The sequence below is a fragment of the Nyctibius grandis genome, chromosome 8 (assembly GCF_013368605.1).
Source record: "Nyctibius grandis isolate bNycGra1 chromosome 8, bNycGra1.pri, whole genome shotgun sequence".
Lineage (NCBI taxonomy): Eukaryota > Metazoa > Chordata > Aves > Nyctibiiformes > Nyctibiidae > Nyctibius > Nyctibius grandis.
In genome coordinates this window covers 14,391,484-14,413,900 of record NC_090665.1, presented here as the reverse complement: position 1 = coordinate 14,413,900, position 22,417 = coordinate 14,391,484, and the positions used below count along the sequence as shown (strand labels likewise).

Sequence of the window (22,417 nt, the reverse complement as noted above, 5' to 3'; positions counted from 1 at the left end):
ACCAGCTATACTAATTATACAATAGCAACCTTAGTTTTTTTCTGACATACTCAAGTTCAAGTTTTAACAGCATTTATTCCAATAACTTTAGCAAACCATCTCCTGACTGAAAAGAGTTTTTGTGAGCTCAAAGGCATTTTACTCTAAAAGGTCCCACAAAGACTCCCAGGGCCTACGAAACTATGAATGCATCCCTCACTCCAAATGCCTTAAGACCTCAGACTGATTACAAACTATTTATGCAAAGAAGTTAACTTCTTCTGGAGAGAAGCAAGTCAGCAGCCAACTCAGCATCAGAATTCAAAGTTCCATAAAATGCTGGTAAACAACTGAAACCTGGAGCACCCATCCGGTTTTCAGATGAACAAAGCTCAGAGAAATTTCAGTTCTAACATACACTGCTTTGAAATTAAAAGACAGTAGTCACCTAAAAATAGTCAGATACTTGGTATAAACATTAATACGAGTTGCACAATGATACTTCTCATACACATTCTTTCCTATCAAGTGGTGATTTCCCAGCACTTAGCAATTTGAGAAAGACAATAGTAATCTTCCTCAGAGACCTAAGATAGACAGTATTTTGAAAAGGCCTCACCATATTTTGTAATTATACTTAGATACTGCTTAACTCGATTTCCAGAATATTTTAAAGGAGGCACGGTTTCTTTCTTGCAGAACACTGCAGCAGAGTTGTATATTCAACACAACCCAAGAAAAGTAAAAAAAATTTTCAGTTTAGATGACATCTGAGCAGAGGAAGGCAGACTACAATCATTCATATCCATTTCTGTAAAGCTGTTCTGAATTTTACATCAGTGTCTTTACAGAAAGGTTAAGTAGTTAGAAAAAGCTCAATTAAAACAGATAATTAAGGGTCCCAGATGACATTCTAAATACAAGCCTTGCTTGTTTGTGGCAACTGCCTGGTAGGATCTCTGTAAGGTAGAGATCACTCACACTGTAGAGAGGTGAGAAATTAAGTCATCTTCCATGGAATGTTAATATTGCCAATATAAAATCCTCACCTTATATTTCTGTAGTTGGCTATTTGCCAAAATAATCTGAAATAAAGTCAAATACAAGAACTATTCTGAGTAGTTTGGTTTCCCTTAGATCCAGGCAGCCAGAAGGAAACCAAGGCAATTACAGCCCTTTGAACAGTCTCAAGTACAATGAAATAACACCAAGTCAGTTCCAAGAAATAAGATTTTCAGTCTCATGTACCCATTCTAGAATTTTATTTTTTATTTCTATGAGTTTCTGGATTATGAAATGCATTATACTCATCACTTATTACAGTTTTACAGTGTGCATCTTTATCTTTTTGATCCCTTTATGCTTTCTGAAATGCAAGACTAACTGCACTATGAATTAGGAAAAGCTTATGAATAAACAGAGTTGACCTAAGCCCCCAGAGGCAGAGGATTTTTTTGGTTGCACACAAAAGGTGATGTATTACTTTCTGAATATCAATAAATTCAGAGAAATAGACATGTGAAAGTGTGTTACTGTGTGTCTACCTTCATAAGCAACAGAAGACTGAGGTCCTAGCCGTTCTCAAAATGAAAGGTTTGTCATATTAGCTTTCTTACAAGGCTCTTCAGAGGTTAATATAGTCCAATTCAAAAACGTTATCTATTAGGGCTTAAAGAATTTAGCTTGTCTAGCTCCTGAAGACTATGGAAACACACAGAGTTCATCATGGAGTTATAAGTAAAAGTAAACGTGTTCAATACCAACATGTACATTTTTAAAATCTTAGAAAAGCTGGAACACAGTTACTAAACACACTCACCTGCTACAGTTGGTTCTTCTAGAATCATTACAAGTCAATTATAAAGAGCTGATATATTCAACAAGATTTTTCTTCATAATAAAAAAAAATTCTGGAAATGTAACTACATTCAAAACAACTTTTTTCTTCAAATACAGCTGCACTTGTTACAGTACACTGCCAATTTCAGTCACAAAGGGTACCACCACACACCAACAATTCATGCTAAAGATACTGAGCTATAGGCCTACTACAATGTAAGCCCACCTCATCATTCCAAAGCCCAAATACTGACCAGCATCAAACAATTTCACCACTTTTTCCTCAAAATAAGCCATGAAGACTCAGAGGCGTTATAGAAAACAGGATTTGGTCCGGCATACTAAAATATTATGCTATTCAGAAAATTATTACGCTACATCTCCCTAGTAATCCAGTAAATAAAACTGCCTGCTACAATCCCCTCCAAAACCTCACACTCAGTTTGTCCTCTTAATTTTTAAATCTATTTTGAAGTTACTGGAGTTGTCTTGAGAATAATGGCCCTGTACACCGAAAAACTCCAGAGACATACATTACACTCCGCTTATTACCTTTTCCACATAGGTCCTCAAGTAAAATATTTACTAGAAACAAACTCAGAACTGATTCTACAGGATGCTGGTAGAAAATCCAAAACATAACTGACAGCAGTAACTATAGCACCCCTCAAAATTACGTCTGAGACCTTAAGTTAACTACATTTGTTATCTGGGCATTTTACTATCACACATGTTTAGTGGAACTAAGGCAGTGCCTTAACATCTACAAAGTGAATTTTACAAATGAGCAGTTCCATAAAAAAAAAACAGAAGCAGGTGTATCTCATGCAATTTTTTTCCCCACAAAATTATATCCCTGGAGAGTACATCAACACAGTTCACTCTTACTGTAACTTTAAAAATGCCTACCTTTACTGGTGAAATATGAGAATGAGAAACAAATCCATGGACATTCTCAATCTGTGACAGATTCTTCTCTGATACATGAACCAGCTCTGGACCCGTCACCTCGTTGGTAATGTGTGGAGAGCTGTGCTCCTGTGGAGGTGTATCTTCATCCTGATAGCGGTATTTCTGAAGAAAACAATGATAGGAAAAGATCAGTCCATCACAGAAATGTGAAAAGATTATCCAGACAGAAAAAGTTACTTTTCTGACCCTGCTGAGTTCAGGGCAATAAAATCTAGAAATAAAAGTTTGAATCAGTATTTTCAGTTTAAAGACTGATCCTGTCTAAAAAGTTTCCAGCCTTCTTAATCTCAGCTAGTCTACTATAAAGCTACCTAATTCTCTTTTGCCTATTTGTGTACAGTAAAATGTCTCCAAACCCTTTTCCAAAGAACTTTTCCCTTTACTAGTTTCTTCTTAAACACTTTAACACTACAATATTCCCTAATAGCAGAAACTCCCAGTACCAACTGGATTTATCACCTTGCCCTGCCTTTAAAAACTATACTTTTTGCTACACTTCCGATTTTGCACATCTGCAAAAGCATTTTTTGTCAGCTAAAGAGTTTCAGCTTTTATCCTGGGGTATCAATACAGCAATTCACTACTGCTCGCTTCATTATAAAACAATAAAATGTGGGTTTGCTACTAGACAGATTAAGCTTCCCCAACAAGTCAGTCTTCAAACAGAAACACAAGACATTATTCAGTCTCGGTCTTATTAATTTGCATTCAATTTCAAAAACCAGAACCTATTACTTAGCCACCAGGGATGCGTTCTAGTCAGACTGTGCAGATCCCTACTAAAAGATATTAATGAAATCAGGAGCGTACATAATATTCACCTGTTCTCTGGAGTGCAGCGTTAACTGCTCATCCAGCACCTCCAAACTCCAGAGCTAACGTGGGCGCACATTAAAAATATACTTAAATATAAGCTTCACCCCAGTTTCACCTTTGTAATCTCAGCCAATTCTGAGGCACTTCAGGCAGTCCACGCATTTTATTGCTAGTTAAAACTACAGCTGAGAGCTGAAGTCATGTAACTTTTCTCCAGCACGGTTTACTGTGTCCACAAGATGTACCCCAATATTTTATAACCACATTCACTTTCACACACTGCTACTACACTCCAGAGTACACACATAGTTGTTAGGAGTTTACAGGGAAAGCATGTCATTACAGGAACAGAAAAATCTTCTGAACATGTAATGGTTTTAAACTTGGAAAAATCTATTCCTCTTATTAATAAAGTATACTTAGGATAAAAAAAATACTCAAGGAAATGTCTTCTAACAATTCTAAGATTTACATAGTACAGTTTAAATCAAAAATAGTCGTCATCTTCTTAAGTCATTTCTACATTGTAAACCAGTAGATCACTGCAACTAACCCATTTGTCTATAAGCACATAAACACAACACCAAGGTAGTACCCGAGAAACAGTGTATGATAACTAACTGTGTTAACAGTCACATCAAACTATGATTTCAGGCTACCACAAAGATCCCTGCCCTTCACAGAAGAGTCCTGAAGTATTACAAGGTTATAAAGTCTACAGCATAAGCGACAAAGCAACTGCTTGAAATGACCCATCAGTTACCAATTCCTGCAATGCTTAACCCATTTGCTTCCTGCCCACCCACCCCCATGTGCCTGTCTTACAGGCAGACTAAATTTTTTGTCTATCCAGCAAAAACCAATCTTTAAGAATGGCCAAACTGGACAGCTAAACTCCTAACAACAGGAATCTCTTATTCTTCTTTGTCTCCCAATCCCTGGGGAAAGCACCATATCCTCACCCTTTCTTTGGTTCTGGCAGTCAAATCAGCAGAAAATTGCCAACTTTTTTCTTCTCCTTTACAGGGTTAGACTTGTACTGCATTACTGACCCCGATTCAGGCAGGGACTCAAAGAAAGCCAGAGACAGTGCAAAAGAAGGGGGGAAATCAGGGCAGGATCTCTCTTTTGGAAATGAGCTATACATTCTACTCTGTCTTCTGTAGACTCATCGTACAGCTATATTGCAGAGTTTTGCCAGCAAAGAAGTGGTTCAATGGGGCAGCTAAAGTCACAACTGACTTGTGCTGAAAGGGGAAGGATTTGTTTGCTCTTCTCTTCCCTGACACGTTGTTCTGCCAAGAATAAGAGTCCTTGGGAGACAAGCTGAGCTCCCTTGCTAACTTAGAAGGAACAACTTGTGGCTTTACATTTCCATCACCCACTGCACTTCACCCAGTCACAGCCTGCTGCCCTACCGCACACCATCCCCACCCCTGCCTCCAAACCCCAAAACAACAACAAACCCACACCCAACCACACACATACAGGCAGACACTGAAGGTGCCGTTTCTTTTAGCCAGTAACTGATGAGAAGTCAGAGATCTTTGAAGTTATAATCCTGTTTTATTTTTGTACTTAAAGTTAAAAAATCTTTATCCATCCTACTCAATTCAACCCTTCACTGAGACCATACAAGATCAAGTTCTACTATATGAGAGAAATTATGGTTTTGAAGAATTAGAAATTAGAAGCAATACAAGTATATTTTCTCTATAAATACCAATGGTTAGCAGAGAAGAACAAGGCAGAAGAAATAATTCCAAAGAGGAAAGCAAGAGCATTAAGACTTCTGTTATTACAACAACCAGCCTCAAAATACTTCCATACCTTCTCTTTTGCTGGATGGCAAAGGAGAGATGATGAATGCTGATAGTTGTGAAAAATTGCAATGGTTACTCAAAAAGCCCTAATGTTTCAAATCTTTAGCAGAGAGGTTTCATGAGATGACCAAGCCAACTTAATAGCTCACTACTAGCAGAAAATAAAAGCTCTTTTTCTTTCCTTTCCCTGCAGCAGGGAGATACTAGATTGCTCAGCCTCAGACTCTTGCCATTCATCTGTTTTCCTGAGATTGACTTGTTTTTAACTTATCAAAACAAAACCCTGAAAGGAGTTGACATTAACTCTCTAGAGTAGCCATGTTAAACATCAGAAACAGGGAAGAATTATCATTTAAAGAACAGTGTTGGCCAAAAATACAAGTGAACGTTATCAGAGCATAAGTAAGATCACATTGGAAATCAGATAAAATAAACATTAGAGCTGCAAGAAGCACAGAAAATGTCCTGTAACATCAGGGAAAGCAGGAATTCTGCTAGCTTAAAGGAGCCTGCTCCACTGGTGAAGGCAGTATTTGGCTGGACCTGTGATCCAAAATGTCCCTCCCAGATCTCAAGCTTCGATTTGACTATGAAATACAGGAAAATGGGATCTGAAAGTACGTTAAGTTCCTGGTTCATCTCAGATGAGACCTGTGGAAAGCTAGAAGTGGATCGTTCCAGTTTTATTACCAAAAAAAAATTAATAAGATAGTCACCAGTCAGTCAAACTTAACTTCCTTTGCAGAACAGTCAATACCTTCAGGCAAAGCACAGAATTACCTTGATTTTTTTTCCTGAAACCAGACACATTTATTAGAAACAAGTAATTGGACATGCCTGAGTGTAAACAGGTTCTAGATTTCACTAAGAAGCATATGTGTACGTTATACAATGTATCAGTGCTTATAATAACATAGTGCACATGAAGTTTCAATAGATCATTATAATTTATGTTTAAAACTGAAACAATGTTGTGGTAAAGGATTCTCTCTCATATGAGGCACTGACAAGGGCTGTAAGCTTCTCAAAAAACCCCGTCTTTAATGTGAAGTGCTATATGGATTTTGACGCAATATTCAAGACTGACTTTAATATTATTTGCAAAATATTTCCCAACTTGAAACTACTAAAAAAAAAACAGAATTCATGTTTAAAATGCACTAACTGAAATACTTACAGGATAAGGTTTCAAAGTCCAAATAGAAGACAAGACAAGGACACAAAGTAAATGAAGACATAATATCCACAATACTTCTTATTCTGAAAGGTACCACACTATCCTTGCCCTTTGCAGAAATTACTTTTGAGCAAAATGCTTCACATAAAGCAAATTACTGTATCTTATAACAGCTAATTCTCCACGGAATTGGAAGTGTTTCATACTACTTTACTATGGAGCATCACATCTGAAATGCTGTGCCTCTTGACTGAGGTAGTGCATTCAAGTGATCTGGCATGGTCAAACAGCCACCATCCAACATTGCCCATTCCTTTCCTCTCCCAGGAGCTGCCACCCCTTGAACAAGAATTCAGTCAACTGTTTCAGTCATGCCAAGTTAATTCTGCTGCTACATATGAAGCAAAATCCCATGCAAGTTACCCTCCATAGGAGTCTAAAGATACCATCTCACACTAGAGCCTAGCTCACTCAGAGGGCAGCCACTGTCCAAAGGAGCAGGACCCTTCAACTCCTCTTGGTCCAGCTGTACAACTATGTCTCCCTGCCCCTTCCTTGCTGCTTGTACACATCTGACCTCAGATGGTGAGCAAGCTCAGCAAACTAATCCAGCAAAATGTTTGTTCCCTCTTCCAGCAATATTAAATTGTCTTTAATTCCCTAAAGCGGCTCATAACAAGATGAGACATGCAGCAGTGCTGGCATAAAAGGGAGAAAAGCAGGTAGAGAGTAGGACCAACCCATCTCATAGTGGCTAGCAGACCACCATTTCTCTGCTTACAACCAAGATAATCCAATCCTGCACCCAAATCCAGGCTCCAAGGAGACCCTAGTTTAGAAGAGACAGGCAAGCAATGGGCACGACAGATCAAAGTGGGGAAAAAAAAAAGGCAGGTATGGCAAAGCAGCTCTGAACTTGCAGAGAGACTGCCTCAGCTGCACACCTCGGAAGTTTCCCAGCACTCAGTTAGGGTGTAGCCAAGCAATTTAACTATTCTTAAGAAGCTTTATGGACTGCTGTATAATTTATAATCATAATTTAAAGTCCAAAGCAACCAAGTGCTAAACATTTAACACATACTTCTAACAGAGACATCGTCCCAAAGGATTCAGTTGCAGGTATATAGGTGTGTCAAAATTAAAAACATTTCTCTTCTGATACAACATAGTTAACAAGACTTCTTCAGGTTAGATTACACCTTCAATGAGTTTTGAACTGTCACCAAACACTAAGGACTAAATTATTTACTGGTGTAAGCTACTGAAAAATCCATTTACGTTAAGAAACCAGTGCTAGTTTACATGAGATGAGAAGATGGTCCAAATTCCCCACAGTGCAATCATTCATTGTTTTAGTTGTTCGGGCCCACAGCCTCCCTGCTTCAATTCCCAGACCTAGCAGAGTTAGACAAAAATAAGGATGAACAAATTACCTGCAACAACATGCAGGACAAACAAGGATTTTGTGGACATTTTATAGCACCATTTTTCAGAATACAGATCACCTGTTCACAGAAAAAGTACAGAAAAGCTTTAGGAAACTCATTCTAAAAAAAAGGTTCTCTTTAGTCTTCCTAAGCTCTTATCTATATTTTTAAAAGAAGATATTTCAAACAGATTCATGCATAATCTACCTCCTAGAGATAATTAAGTTGTGGTTTGGTTTTTTTTTAAAGATCCTCTAATGAGAAATCTTATTGAAACAGAAATGAAAGGAAATTATTTTAAGAACACTTAAACAATCCCATGCCCTAAACTGGTGACCCATATCCCCAACAGCATACAGTGCTGTTATTCCAGAGATTCAAGCCATACAGAATGACATGTTCATAGACAGAAAATTAATTACACAAGAACATCCTTAACTACCAGATAATTTAATTACAAAATGCAAGGCAGCAGTAACTACAGCTCTCTTCAAAACAGGATGTGTATCAAAATCCAATTCATATTAGACGTACACATCAATCCACTGGCTTATGTGAAAACAAATTTGAAAGCGCAATAATAAAAATTAGAAGGGTCAAAGCCCAGCTAGAATTTAATCTGGCCACTGTCATAAGAGACAATAAAAAAATGTTTCTATAAATATATCAGCAACAAGAGGAGGGCCAAGGAGAATCTCCATCCTTTACTGGATGTAGGGGGAAACATAGTGACAAAGGATGAGGAAAAGGCTGAGGTGCTTAATGCCTTCTTTGCCTCAGTCTTTAGCAGTAAGACGAGTTGTTCTCCAGGTGCCCAGCCTCGTGAGCTGGAGGACAGGGAACAGAATGAAGCCCCCATAATCCAAGGGGGAAATGGTTAGCGACCTACTATGCCACTTAGACACACACAATTCTACGGTGCCGGATGGGATCCACGCAAGGGTACTGAGAGAGCTGGCGAAGTGCTCACCAAGCCACTTCCCATCATTTATCAGCAGTCCTGGCTAACCGGGGAGGTCCCAGATGACTGGAAATTAGAAAATGTGATGCCTATCTACAAGAAGGGCCGGAAGGAGGGTTCGGGGAACTACAGGCCTGTCAGTCTGACCTCGGTGCCAGGGAAGATTCATGGAGCAAATCATCTGGAGTGCCATCACGCAGCACGTACAGAACAACCAGGCAATCAGGCCCAGTCAGCATGGGTTTATGAAAGGCAGGTCCTGCTTGACTAACCTGATCTCCTTCTATGACAAGATGACCCGCTTACTGGACGAGGGAAAGGCTGTAGATGTTGTCTACCTAGACTTTAGTAAGGTCTTTGACTCTGTCTCCCACAGCATCCTCCTGGAGAAACTGACTGCTCATGGCTTGGACAGGCGTATGCTTTGCTGGGTAAAAAACTGGCTGGATGGCCGGGCCCAAAGAGTTGTGGTGAATGGAGTTAAATCCAGTTGGCGGCCGGTCACAAGTGGTGTTCCCCACGGCTCAGTACTGGGGCCCGTTCTCTTTAATATCTTTATCAATGATCTAGACCAGGGGATCAAGTTCACCCTCAGTAAGTTCACAGACAACAAAAAGTTGGGCAGGAGTGTTGATCTGCTGGAGGGTAGGAAGGGTCTGCAGAGGGATCTGTGTCACAACAACCCCATGCAACACTACAGGCTTGGGGAAGAGTGGCTGGAAAGCTGCCTGGAGGAAAAGGACCTGGGGGTATTGATCAACAGCCAGCTCAATATGAGCCAGCAGTGTGACCAGGTGGTCAGGGCAGACAACAGCATCCTGGCTTGTGTCAGAAATAGTGTGGCCAGCAGGACTAGGGAAGAGATCGTCTCCCTGTACTCGGCACTGGTGAGGCTGCACCTCAAACACTGTTCAGTTCTGGGCCCCTCACTACAAGAAAGACATTGAGGTGCTGGAGAGAGTCCAAAGAAGGGCAACAAAGCTCATGAAGGGTCTGGAGAACAAGTCTTATGAGGAGCAGCTGAGGGAACTGGGGTTGTTTAGACTGGAGAAAAGGAGGCTCAGGGGAGACCTTATTGCTCTCTACAACTACCCGAAAGGAGGTTGTAGTGAGGCAGGTGTTGGTCTCTTCTCCCAGGTAACAAGCGATAGGATGAGAGGAAACGGCCTCAAGTTGCACCAGGGGAGGTTTAGATTGGATATCAGGAAAAATTTCTTCACTGAAAGGGTTATCAAACATTGGAACAGGCTGCCCAGGGAAGGGGTTGAGTCAACATCCCTGAAGGTATTTAAAAGACAAGTAAGACGTGGTGCTTAGGGACATGGTTTAGTGGTGAACTTAGTGTTAGGTTAACGGTTGGACTCTGTGATCTTAAAGGTCCTTTCCAACCAAAACGATTCTATGATTTTATTATTCTAATGTATCTTCTCTACATACAAAGAAAAAAAATCAGTGCTAAAACAGCTTTAATAGAAGAGTGATAAGATGTTTAAAAAACAATTCAGAAGCTCATAAATTGACCTTCTTATACTCACTTCCCTTCTCCAGATTTTAACCCTCCCCACCCACACAGCAATAGGACTCCCAAGTTACTGCACACTTCAAACAAAAAATATGACAAACAAAACCCAGGAAAACATGCAGCCTGACTCACACAGTCTGTCCCCAGGTTAAGTTTTAGTTTTCACTGTACAAGTCCAATCATGTTTTGAAAGAGGTTAAGAATAAGTGAGGACTTTAATAAGTAAATCTAATCATGTGAATTCAATAAATATATAGAAGCTCACAGAGGCAGACCCTCTCTGATGCAGTAGGCAGCATGATGAAACAAAGTGGCTTTAGACGATTTGCACCTGACTCCCCAGGGTTAAACACCTGTCCTTGTTCAGGCACCGCTCCACTTTAGAAGTTAAACTAAATCTGAAAGGACCCTTCAAAGGATCATTCCAAAAACCAAAGCTGTTCAGAAACACTGCTTGCCATTCAACATCTCCAATCCTGTATAAAAGGACTAGGATGCAACATGTGAAAAGCAGATGAAGAGAAAAATCTAATACCTACAGTTCTACTCACATCTCCCCAGACACCAACCTTCACAACTCTGACCTCCAGATACCCTTCAGCAGAAAATAAGCTCCAACAACTGTAACAGCAGCAGCTGCAATACAGCCAAATTTTGCATAATCTTGCTAAAACAAAACTAATCCAAAATGAATAGTATATTAAGATGCTATACAAGTCTTCCCTGTAGTCCAGTGGAAGTGCTAAACCAGAAACGAGTGCTTAGGAAAACAAGGGTAACTTCCTCATGGAGGAAAGGAAAAGGACACAGAACAAAAGGTATGCTCCGTTATTGCAGAACTGAAGCTAACTTGAAAACTTTTCCTTTGTAAAAACCAGGCACACTATGGAAGCCAAGTAAAGTCTCTTTGCAGGTGAACAGCAATTCACACTGAAAAGCTGAAAGCCTGTGGATAAGAAAAGAAACTTCAGTAGCATAAGAAAAGAGGATACGTGTTTGTGCGCTTTCAGAACATCTTCACTGATCACGGAATAGGACATTCGGTATTATTTTCAATTTAGGCCTCAAAATATGATAAACTGCATGACCTGAAATATTAGAACAAGTTTTTTGATCTTTTGGTTTGTTTTTTTAAACACAAGTTCAGTATTTTGAGTAACTAATAGCTTCATTCTCAAAAGCACTAAGTTTTCTTTTAATAATTAGAGCCAAGACAAAACCATAAGGCATTTCACTGCCCTTGGGTAGTTTCAGTTTGACATCGTATCTTGAATAAAACTGCATAGAACATGTTTATTTAGGTCACTGCGTTCCATCATATGTCAAAATGCCCAGCTAGTGTTAAATGTAAGTATCTATGTCATGCTTCCTGTCACGGATATCCAGAAGTGATACAACAATTTAAGATACATACGTACATTTACAAAAACACCAGAAATATTTGTAGTGAAGTTCACCTGTTTCAGAATGCCAAGGAAATGTAATTGAGAATGTTCTTTTCACATGTGGTCAAAAAACAGTACAGGAAAACAGAAAACACTATTTCATAAGATTACTTGTGTAAGATGAATTGTTTCTTTATGTAAAGGACTGAGCAGGTTATCCTGTATTACTGTTTCACATTGTCATTTAAATATTGACTCTTTCAGTCTTCAAAGGCTATCTTCTCACAGGACAAGAGTATTTTATTTTTAGTGCAACACAACCCTGCAACTTTTCTTCAAAAAACCGCAAGTGCCTAGTGCAAAATCTCTCTGCACTACCAGGAGGTCACAACTATTTAAATGTAAATCCTTCCATTCATTTGGGATGTAGACAGTAGAGAGTACCCACTCTGTATTAAAAGCAATACGTGTTTATTTGAAGATAATTAAAACCTAAAGATAATAAATAGCCTAAGATATTTTAAAACACAACACTGCTAAACTCATTGCACTCGACACGAGGGGTCTGTAAGATACACTTCTTATTAGCGTTCAGCATTAAGGGCCGGCCCGTCGCACCCCGGACCCCCGCAGCTCCGTGCCCTTCCCCCGGGTAGGCTTTTCCTTCCCACGCCCGGCGGGTTCTGGGGTGGGCTGAATTGGAGCAAGGTAAAAGTAGTCATTAATGCATTCTGACAGACAATAAAAGAGCCGCTGACACGCGAGTGCAGTAGGAAGTGCAGCCATGGCTCTCGGATGCGACACAAAATGCCTAAAGTGGATTCTGGATGTTGGTTGGATATTTTTAGTTTGGTGCTAAAGTGAACAGCATCTCTCCTCTGCGGCTCAGCTGGCAAAATTAAAATGAAGATAGTATTTTCATTGTATGGCTTTCTTCCCAAGTTTATTATTTAAATATGAGAATATCTTATAAATAAAAAAAAGGACGTGCAGTTCCACGAAAAGAAGGAAAGAAATCTTAACTTCACAGCAAATAGCTTCCAAATTCATCAATAAATATATACATCTTTTCAACTGAAAAATGCTTTGGACACATGAAAGATAAGTAGATTCAAAACAAGGCAAATTCTTCCCTCCTGGAAGTAAAGCATTCAACTTTAAGTTTCATAATAAATCATTCACGCTATCAAAAGATCCATAAAAATTTAGACTCCTCCCTCCCATCTTAGGTGACATTTGTTTAACATCAACATTGTGATATATCTAAAATGCATCACACATATGCATATATGTATGTGTGTACACACACACACACACAACTGTTCCAAATTTATAAAATAAAATTTAGTTCAATTATTTTTTGTTAAAAATAATGAACACTGACTTGGAAACACTGAATATGCAAAGTAAGTTTTGGAGAGAAAGATTTCTGAATCTCTGCCTCAAAAGTAACTTCACACACATATCCCTTTAATTGCAAAGGGGCTTTCCAGTACTTAGTGTTCTCGTATCCTTCACATTGCATGTTAATTTTACTGAAAAAAGCAGCTTTAACGTGACACTGAGTATATTCTGTTTACTATTCTGAGGATTACCAAATTATATATGTTTTATTACTCTGAAACCTAAATAGTTGATGTAGTCCTAAAATAACTAAATGCCCGAGGGCACTGTTAAACCCAAACCTGCCACTAACAATTGCTTCCATCAATATGATGTCAGGAGGCATTTCCAGCCCTGCATCTCAATGCAAGGCTCCTGTGTATTTAATTCTCTACCGCTGAAGAAAATGAAAGCCAAGTGCAATAAACTGATTACACGATGATTAATGCTGATTAATGGAGGATGACGACATTTTACATGCAGCATTCCGTAAATTCAAAGTGTCATTCAAAGGGATCTTTAAACGGTAGGCATGATAATTCATTACTTCTGTCACAATCGCCAAGAGCTCCAATAATTGAGTAAGGCATGGAACAAAATACACACTATTTAATCAGAAATTTAAGGTAGAGTTACACCAGTCATAATGGCAATCACTCATTAAATGCAGCTTACATTTGCAGGAAAGTCCTTTTATAGACCCACCTTACATCCAAACATTAAAGATATTGTGTTGTTGGTACATGCTACTTTACAGTGGCATAGCATCGGAGAAAAACAATCCAAGTTTTTTATGCTAGGAGACATTTTTTCAGACCCTGTGCACTTCAATCGATCCGTGACTGAGATTCCAGAAAGATGCCTCTGTAAGCGCTGCTTGCTGCCTGTCTTTGACATTTAATCTGGGTCCATAGTGTTACAAAATAAGCCTTTATATAAATAGGTTGAATCCTTCAGGAAAAAAATTTTGCTTCATGTTAGAAACCAGATCTTTAAAAAAAAGCAAAGAAAAAATCCTGTGTCCATTTTTAAAATTTTCGAGTCAGCTTTATCTTTAATGACGTTAGCGTCAGCTTCAAGTGGCAACCGCCTCACAGCCCCAAGTACCACTCGGATCCTCTCAGCCAGAACCCAGGGTTAGATCCACCAAGGCAGCTCCACCTGCTGCAGTGCAAGCTCTGCCATCTCCTCCATGGACACAGAAGCAACTCCAGCACAGCCACGATGCTCCCAGTATGCTGGCTGCTTAGGGGAGGGGCGAGATGTTGCAGCAAGGGACTCATTACACGGCCCGACAGAGAGAAACCCAACACTTCCTGCAAGGTGCTTTCGCACTGCACCAATGAGCATGTGAAACCCCATTTTAAAATCAGCTCTGCATAATTATAAAAGCAGGGAAGTTGTAAGCTTCACAGCAGGGAATTTGCTGATCTGCAGTTTACACTAGCTTTTTCAAGGAAGTGTCAGCAGACCACAAAATGAATGGCTACGGGATATTTAATCCTCATTTTCAAATATTAAAAATTCAAGGTTATTTGACACATGTTGAAAAATGTTCTTTAACTGCTGAGTAAAACTCCTAATGATCTACCAAAAGCAATACAGAAACAGCTACAGAAATACATGAATATTCTCTAACTTCAACACACAATGAAATCAGAAGCTGCTATTTTTTCCCCACTTATCTCTCGGAAATCATGAATAATCTGGGCTATGCATCCATTTGGTTCCAAGGAGCTCTTGGTAAAGCATTTCAAGCAACTGTACATGTGGACAATTAAACAAAACAGTTTGAAGAAAAAAGCTTTTTTCCTTAGAACTGAAGAAAATACAGTCATGGTCTCCTTAAGATTTACTGTTCTTTGTTGTGTGCTAACAAGTCTAAGATACAAAATTCTTTCTAAAATTGTTTGGTTGGGGGGGGTTGTTGGGTTTTTGGGTTGGTTTTTTTGTTGTTGTTCGCTTTTTTGTTTTTATTTGGTTTTGTTGGGGGTTTTGTTTGTTTGTTTGTTTTAATTATGCCCTATAAGGATCCAAACTTTATTTCCTTTTTTGAAAGTACAGAGGTCCCTGCAGGATTTTAATGTATTTATATATTTTAACAAATTGCATTACAGAATTTTATCAAAAACACATCCTCTGTGATTTCTCTGCTCTTGTACCATAAGCTAACAAACTTTTGCAAAAAGTTTCAGTGAAATAACGTTAGCCATCACTTCTGTTTTTAATTGTACTGAACAGTATTGTAAAAAAGAGTTGAAGACTTCCAGAGAAGTCTTGTTAGATCCCCCCTCTTTAGGATGTGACTGTTCACCTAAGTTTATACCTGTAGCAGCCTTCTGTCATCTCCCTTTTACTTCATTTGGTTTACCTGATAAGCACCCCTTGAGGTAGAAAGTTTAATGTAGTGTAAAATTGGCATCCACCCTTACAGCTCAGAAACGAGTAACTTCATGAATTATACTGAGACAGTCATCTATATATAAATGTGCAGATTAATGAAACCAAAACTAAGGCAAGATGTCTGGAGGAAAATGTGTTACTCGGCCCACAGGAAACCTCAAAATAAACTTCATTTGCATGAGGACCTCTTTCTTGATACAATATCCAAGGACTACAGATGACAGCATTTCCATACGAATTAGCATAGTTTTCTTTCCACCATGTGCCACGACCTACGATTTTTCACCAAATAGCCTTTGACACCATTTCCCACAGTAGGTCATCTTCCACATGCAAGTACAGCAATAGGGGCAGGACCAAAGAAAAATCACTAACTTTCCGCTTAATCATCATGGAAAAAGAAACAAAAACTATAAAAAACAATAGCTAACCAAAGAAGGTGTATTTTTTTTGGTGGTCAAGTTAGGTTAAGTTTTTCTTCCAAGAACATTCAAATCCAAGGGTAGCCCAAACTATTACAGAATGATGGAAGAATGTAAAACCCCCTTTATTTTCATTTAGCTGGCTGGGGGTCACAGTACAGAGTCTCTTATCTGAAGAAATAGGGCAGGGCAAAACTGAACACATACTCAAACACCACACATGAAAAAAGGAAAAAATGCACAAGGGGGAGGAAAACAGTCAAACACAAGAACATTCCTATCCCACAAAACAAGCTTTTCTATGCACCACAGATCTTACTTCCATCTTACTTCCATACCTCTAATCACATTGTAATAACATAAGTTCTCACAAAAATAATACTCAGCCAAATGCATGGCAATTTCATGACAACAAATAAAGTCAAAGAGCCAAAAGCAGTTCTTGAATGTTGCAGAAATAGCTTTTTGCAATGCAGAAAATATAAGCTCTAATGTGCCATGGGCACAGAAGAATCAATAAGAGGAAGATATAGTCTACACATGTACAAAGGATTCCATCAGTAAGATACAATAAAGAAGAGAAAGCTTAAGTAACTTCAGGCAATTACATCTACATTGTTGATGAAGACTACATAAAACGTCTGAATCTTTCAGCAATATATTTGTAGCTGTAATCAAATAAATTGGTTACCCTGCAAAATTGTCTTGATCTTTACACAAAGATGAAACTTTTTACACATCTTGCTGCCCACAAGCTTAAAAACACAATATTTAAGCTTGTAAAATTAAAATACATTCTTACATATTTTGCTAACTAAATCCAGAGATTTAACTGTAATGAAGGTTTCACTTCTTCAAAACAATTATTTGTACTCAAAGGCTTTTTAAATACACAGTTGTGAACATAAAGCTTTCTGAAATATGAAAACACAGAGAAACACATGGAACAGAGAATATTTGGGAATCTACCTCTGAGCTCAAATAGACATGTCCCCACTTATTTAACTATTGCTCTGATTCAAATTGAAGGTTGGATTAACACTTTGAAACACAAAAGAATTCATTACCACAATGACTAAGCCGTTGATAAGAAGAATATGGCCTTAACTCCTTAACTATCTATCAATACTCCCTCCCAATTTATCAGTCTGTATTTTGTGTTATCACATACAAGCTTGAGCTCCTACAGTCACAGCACTGTTTCCATGCTGATTATACAAAGCAACAACTTTTAACTTGGGAAACTGCAAGATACACACAGTGCCAGGACTTCATCCAGTGCTGCCGTATAGATAGCTAAGAACACATCAGCATTCACTGAATATACAGAAACAAAATTTCTTCTTGCACAGGATGCTTCCACCTGACACTATACAAATGTTAAAATGACAGTTTTAAATAGAACAGTCTAAAGAAATCAATTCAAAACCTTTAAAAATTCATGTTTACTCAAAAGTGTTACCAGTAAAAGTGACTGTTTCATCCTTATGAAAACACTACATAAAATGAACTGCCTTTATTTCAAGCTTTGTTTGAACATTTACTTGGCAATAACCCATCCTTATGCATGGCTCCCACGTGCACAATAAAAATATCAACATCATTAAGATCTTTCATTAGTGAGCAAGACTAATTTTGTTATTATCATAAAATAAGAAAGCTCCTACTTCCAAGTCTCCCCAAGCAGTACGAATATCAGATAGAGAGGAACAAGAGCTATGCAGCATCAAAAAAACACACTAGAACGCTTTCAGAAAACTTAATGCTTCTTTCAGCACTTGCCAGCTATTCTTGATTGAACACACATAGTCCCCAATACATCGATCCATGTGTTCCACCTATATCCTCAATACAACACAGGTCAGGAAACAGCAACATCATAAGCAGTAAGATCTAGGAACACCGCTAGTGACCGGCCGCCAGCTGGACTTTGCCCCATTCACCACCACTCTCTGGGCTCGGCCATCCAGCCAGTTTTTAACCCATTTAAGAGTCCACCCATCCAAGCCCCGGGCAGCCAGTTTGTCTAGGAGGATGCTGTGGGAGACAGTGTCGAACGCCTTACTGAAGTCTAGATAGACTACATCCACAGCCCTGCCCTCATCTACTAAGCGGGTCACTTGGTCATAGAAGGAGACCAGGTTGGCCGAGCAGGACCTGCCTTTCATGAATCCATGTTGGCTGGCCCTGATGCCCCGATTGTCCTGCATGTGCCGTGTAATGGCACTCAGGATGATCTGTTCCATCACCTTGCCTGGCACCGAGGTCAGGCTGAGAGGCCTATAGTTCCCTGGATCGTCCTTCCGACCCTTCTTGTAGATGGGCATTACATTTGCTAATTTCCAGTCAGCTGGAACTTGGGCTGCCCAGGGAGGTGGTGGAGTCACCATCCCTGGATGTGTTTAAGAAAAGACTGGACATGGCACTTAGTGCCATGGTCTAGTTGACAGGGTGGTGTAAGGGCAACGGTTGGACTCGATGATCCCTGAGGTCTCTTCCAACCTGGTTGATTCTGTGATTCTGTGAGAAAGTGAAGGTCTAACTTGACAAATGCACCAACTGTTCAGACTGCCAAACCAAAGGGGAAAAGCCTACACTAACCTTCATATTTCTTCAAACAGAAGATGTCCCTTAAGTATCACTGCAGGCACCTGCAGACTCTAGTTCAGGCCCCTCTTCCCCAGAGCCTGAACTGGTATACTTCCAGGATACTTAATACAATTCAATAGAAAAAAGAAAAAGATGTTTTTCAGCATCAGATTTATTTAAATCTAATAAATTTATTTTAACCTCTGCTCTGCATAATCTTAGTCTGTGTGATCTTGAAAGAATACACAGAATTCCAAAATTAGTCTCTGTAAAGAAGCTTGGATACTGCTATAAGATTACCTCATACTAACAGAGAGCTCTAACGTAATGGCTGTAATGATTCCTTACTCAAGGAGTAGTAATTTTATAAGCATTTTCTGTAAGGTAAATGAAATTTGAACACTAGTTTCATAACAACCAATGTCTGGTGCAAACTGCATCCATCAGCACCCACGAAGCACGAAGCTCTCTTTGGCTTTGCAGTTCGTGTTCCCTGAAGTATCAGATGACCATCCAAGCCAATTTTGAGAAAGCAGCCAAAAAAAATGTACTGCTTGTTCCTGCATGCTCCTAAATTGCCAGAAAAGTCATTTGCACAGTACTTTCAGGCAAACAGGTTTATTTACTGAAAACACTATGAGCTGAAAGTTCCCCTTCTAAAGGGTGTCTTTAACAGGTATCCATACCTTAGAGCTCACCTTTTGTGAACTTGCCAGGTAAACACATTTGCAGGAATTAAACCGGCAGCCACTGTCACGCCTCCAGTTCAGAACGCTGATGTGCATCTGCCCTTAAGAGGCTTAATACCCTTACATACAAAATTTGCAGTGCCCAGTCAGTCTGACCCATATGTGCTGCAAATAACCTTCACCAAACTCAAAAATTGAGAGGATCCTTTCTATTGTTTTAACACAACAACAGAAAATTATTTTCTGGAACAATTAGCACACTGTAAATACAGCTGTCTGCGTCTCAAGCTTCCAAAATCTTGAAGAATACCACAGCCCCATTAACTTCACAAGGAAGGTGAAATGTTACTTTGGAAAGAGGAATTTGATGAATAGTTGCATTTTTTAAAACTTGCCCCGCAATGGCATTTAAGCCCAGAATGGGTCCTATGAATAGAAACTTTTCAGTGGGTGTTTGTGATTTTTCTCCCAGTTTATTCCAAGTCTTAAGTTGTTAAGTATAAGACAGATCTGGGACATCACTCCAATGAGGCCTTCATAAGCCTTGATAAGTCAAGCCAAAAAAGACAAGAATACTTGCACTCCCAGCTGAGTGACCGTCATTATGGGCTTTTCTATAGACTTGCTTTGGGAGTCCTCTTCAGTCCAAAACAGAGGAGGAAAATACAATGCCATATCCGAGAAAGAACACAGATGTGTGTCTGTTATGATGTCCTCTACATTCAAAAATAATCAAGCTTCAAAATACAAGCTGCAAAATAATGACAAACTGAAGAGTGTTCAGAACCAAAACCTCACAAAAAAAAGAGACCTTCCTGACAATTACCACTGGATAGAAGTCCTATGTATTCAAAGTGTGATTTCAAAGACACTTGTCACTCATCTGTCAGTCCCTGCCTCTTAGCAATTCTAACACTACAGGTTAATTTCAGCCAAACTGACTGGAGGGATAGAGGTCTCTGAGGATATCAATCATTTGCAAGTTTCTTAGAAGTAGGCAGCAGGCAAGGGAACGAATATCAAAAAATCCCCACCAAAGGAAGGTGGAGTAGGGAGGGGGTAAGTCTGCCTAAGCAACAACAGGTAGAATTTATATAACAAGAAAGATATTAAGAGTATCAAGGCGGGCGGGGGGGCAGGGAGAAGTATAGTAAAATGCTATATAGTAGCTTACATTGAAATGGTAGCATACCTTGACAAAAACTTATGGGAAGTCATGCTTTGTAAGGCAGGTATGAGGCCATTTCACGTTTTGGAATGGAAAAGGCCCATAGTGGAATGTCTTCCCCTCATTCTGATGTTTTGAAAGTATTTTAGTACTACTGGAGCATCCCTTTGCCTCTTTAGTTTCCACACAAGAAGCTCCTGAGAATTAGAGAGGTTAAAAAATTGGCTAATATGACTACTATGAAATCCAAAATCCAACGTTACTTTTTCCTAGCTGGAAACCACCCAAATCAGGAGAACATCTTCAAACAGACTAGGAAAGGACTGAAAATAAATGGTTCTAAAACATTGTTGATTAACACACCAGTTTGTCACAATGTAAAACACAGCACCATATGGGCTGCTATGAAGAAAATTATTCCAGCCAAACCCAGTACGAGTCTGACCTGAAAAGTCCTTTAAAATTAAGAACTGTGAGATCTTTGCATTCAAAAAATATTGCTGAAATCACTCAGAATAAAAGTATGCAATTATTCTTAAGTTGCCTGTGATATGTTGCTCCCATCTGTCCACAGAGAAAAAAGTATACATATTTAGCCCTAGACAGATCCATCCAACCCTCAAAAAGATTTCTAGTGAACAACAGACACTGAATCCCAAAGATAACACTGGTAAAGTATAAAAGCCCAATAAGTAACCTTATAACCAATAAGACCTTCTGAAAGACCCGAAACGCTTTACACCCTTGTCTCATCCCTTCCCCACGCCCTCAACGAAGCTTCCACCCAGTTTGTATTTGAAGTGGATAGACTCTAATCTCAAGTGATAAAGATTATCAGCCAAGCGAGGTTATACTTTGAAGGCTATACTCAGTGGGAAAGATTAAATCTAGCAGGGCGTGATGAGCTGGGACTGCTCTCACCAGTGTAAAGACCAGGCTGGAGCAAGGATCTAATTTATCACTCTGGACTGTTCCCTGTAGGATCCAGGCTGACTAGGCTAAGCGTATCCTCCAAAACATTATTTTCCTTAAGCATCTATTAGGCTGAGACAGAAGACTAGTTTGATTCAGACTGTCATACAGGAACTATTAGGGGGACGATGGGAGGAAAGAGAGACGATGTCTTCGAGTTTATTCCAGAATAGATAATATATGAAGACCCTTCAGCTGTTGAAGGACTGCTTAGAACCTGAGATATCCCATCCTGTCTTTTTTGAAAGAGCTCCTTCTGGAGCAGCAGTTTTCAGTAGCGGAATACCTTTTAAATGATCCATGCAACATAGGCCAAGAAAAGTAGCTCTGCTGCTGAGTAACTCTCAAAAGTATTAATCAAGCATCTGTGCCTCCACTGGAAAAATAAGGGCACACAGGTAAAAAACAAGTGAAAACGAGGGGGAGGAAATATACTAATAATACATGCCTTTTATCTGGTGAAGCCTCATACTACTCCAGATTGATTTCAATAGCCATTCATGCTTCCTTAACACAACATCAAGAAAAGACTGCAATTTGACATGTTTCTGCTCTACTGCTTTGATGTAGTACCAATGGGGTAGAGGCTAAGAGCCGTTCATAGCTAGTGGAGATTAAGTGCTTGCACAATACTAAATAACTACCTTTCTTTTTTCCTCCACTGGGGACAGCAACAAGGTTGATCCCAGAGACAAGCACAAATCAGTCCTACTCCAGTCCCACTACTTTAAAAACAGTGAAAACAGATCACATCTTAATTATAAAATAGTTTACTGAGAGCAGGACAGAATCTAGGCAGCAATACTGTTCTGTTGATGCTCAAGTATCTGCCACACATTTCTGAGTACACAGAGGACTGTCGCTAGGTTCTCCAAGAAACAACTGTTTTC

At 39.2% G+C, this 22,417-nt stretch overlaps 1 protein-coding gene across 6 annotated transcripts in view; it reads right to left on the bottom strand.

Moving 5' to 3' along the window:
• The window catches only part of DLG1 (discs large MAGUK scaffold protein 1), a 160,795-nt gene that overhangs the window by 98,020 nt on the left and 40,358 nt on the right, over positions 1–22,417 (bottom strand). For all 6 annotated transcript variants that reach the window (XM_068407156.1, XM_068407159.1, XM_068407161.1 and 3 more), the window contains exon 4: positions 2,728–2,892. In XM_068407156.1, the coding sequence (XP_068263257.1) occupies positions 2,728–2,892 (165 nt within the window). The remainder of the gene's footprint in view (positions 1–2,727; positions 2,893–22,417) is intronic.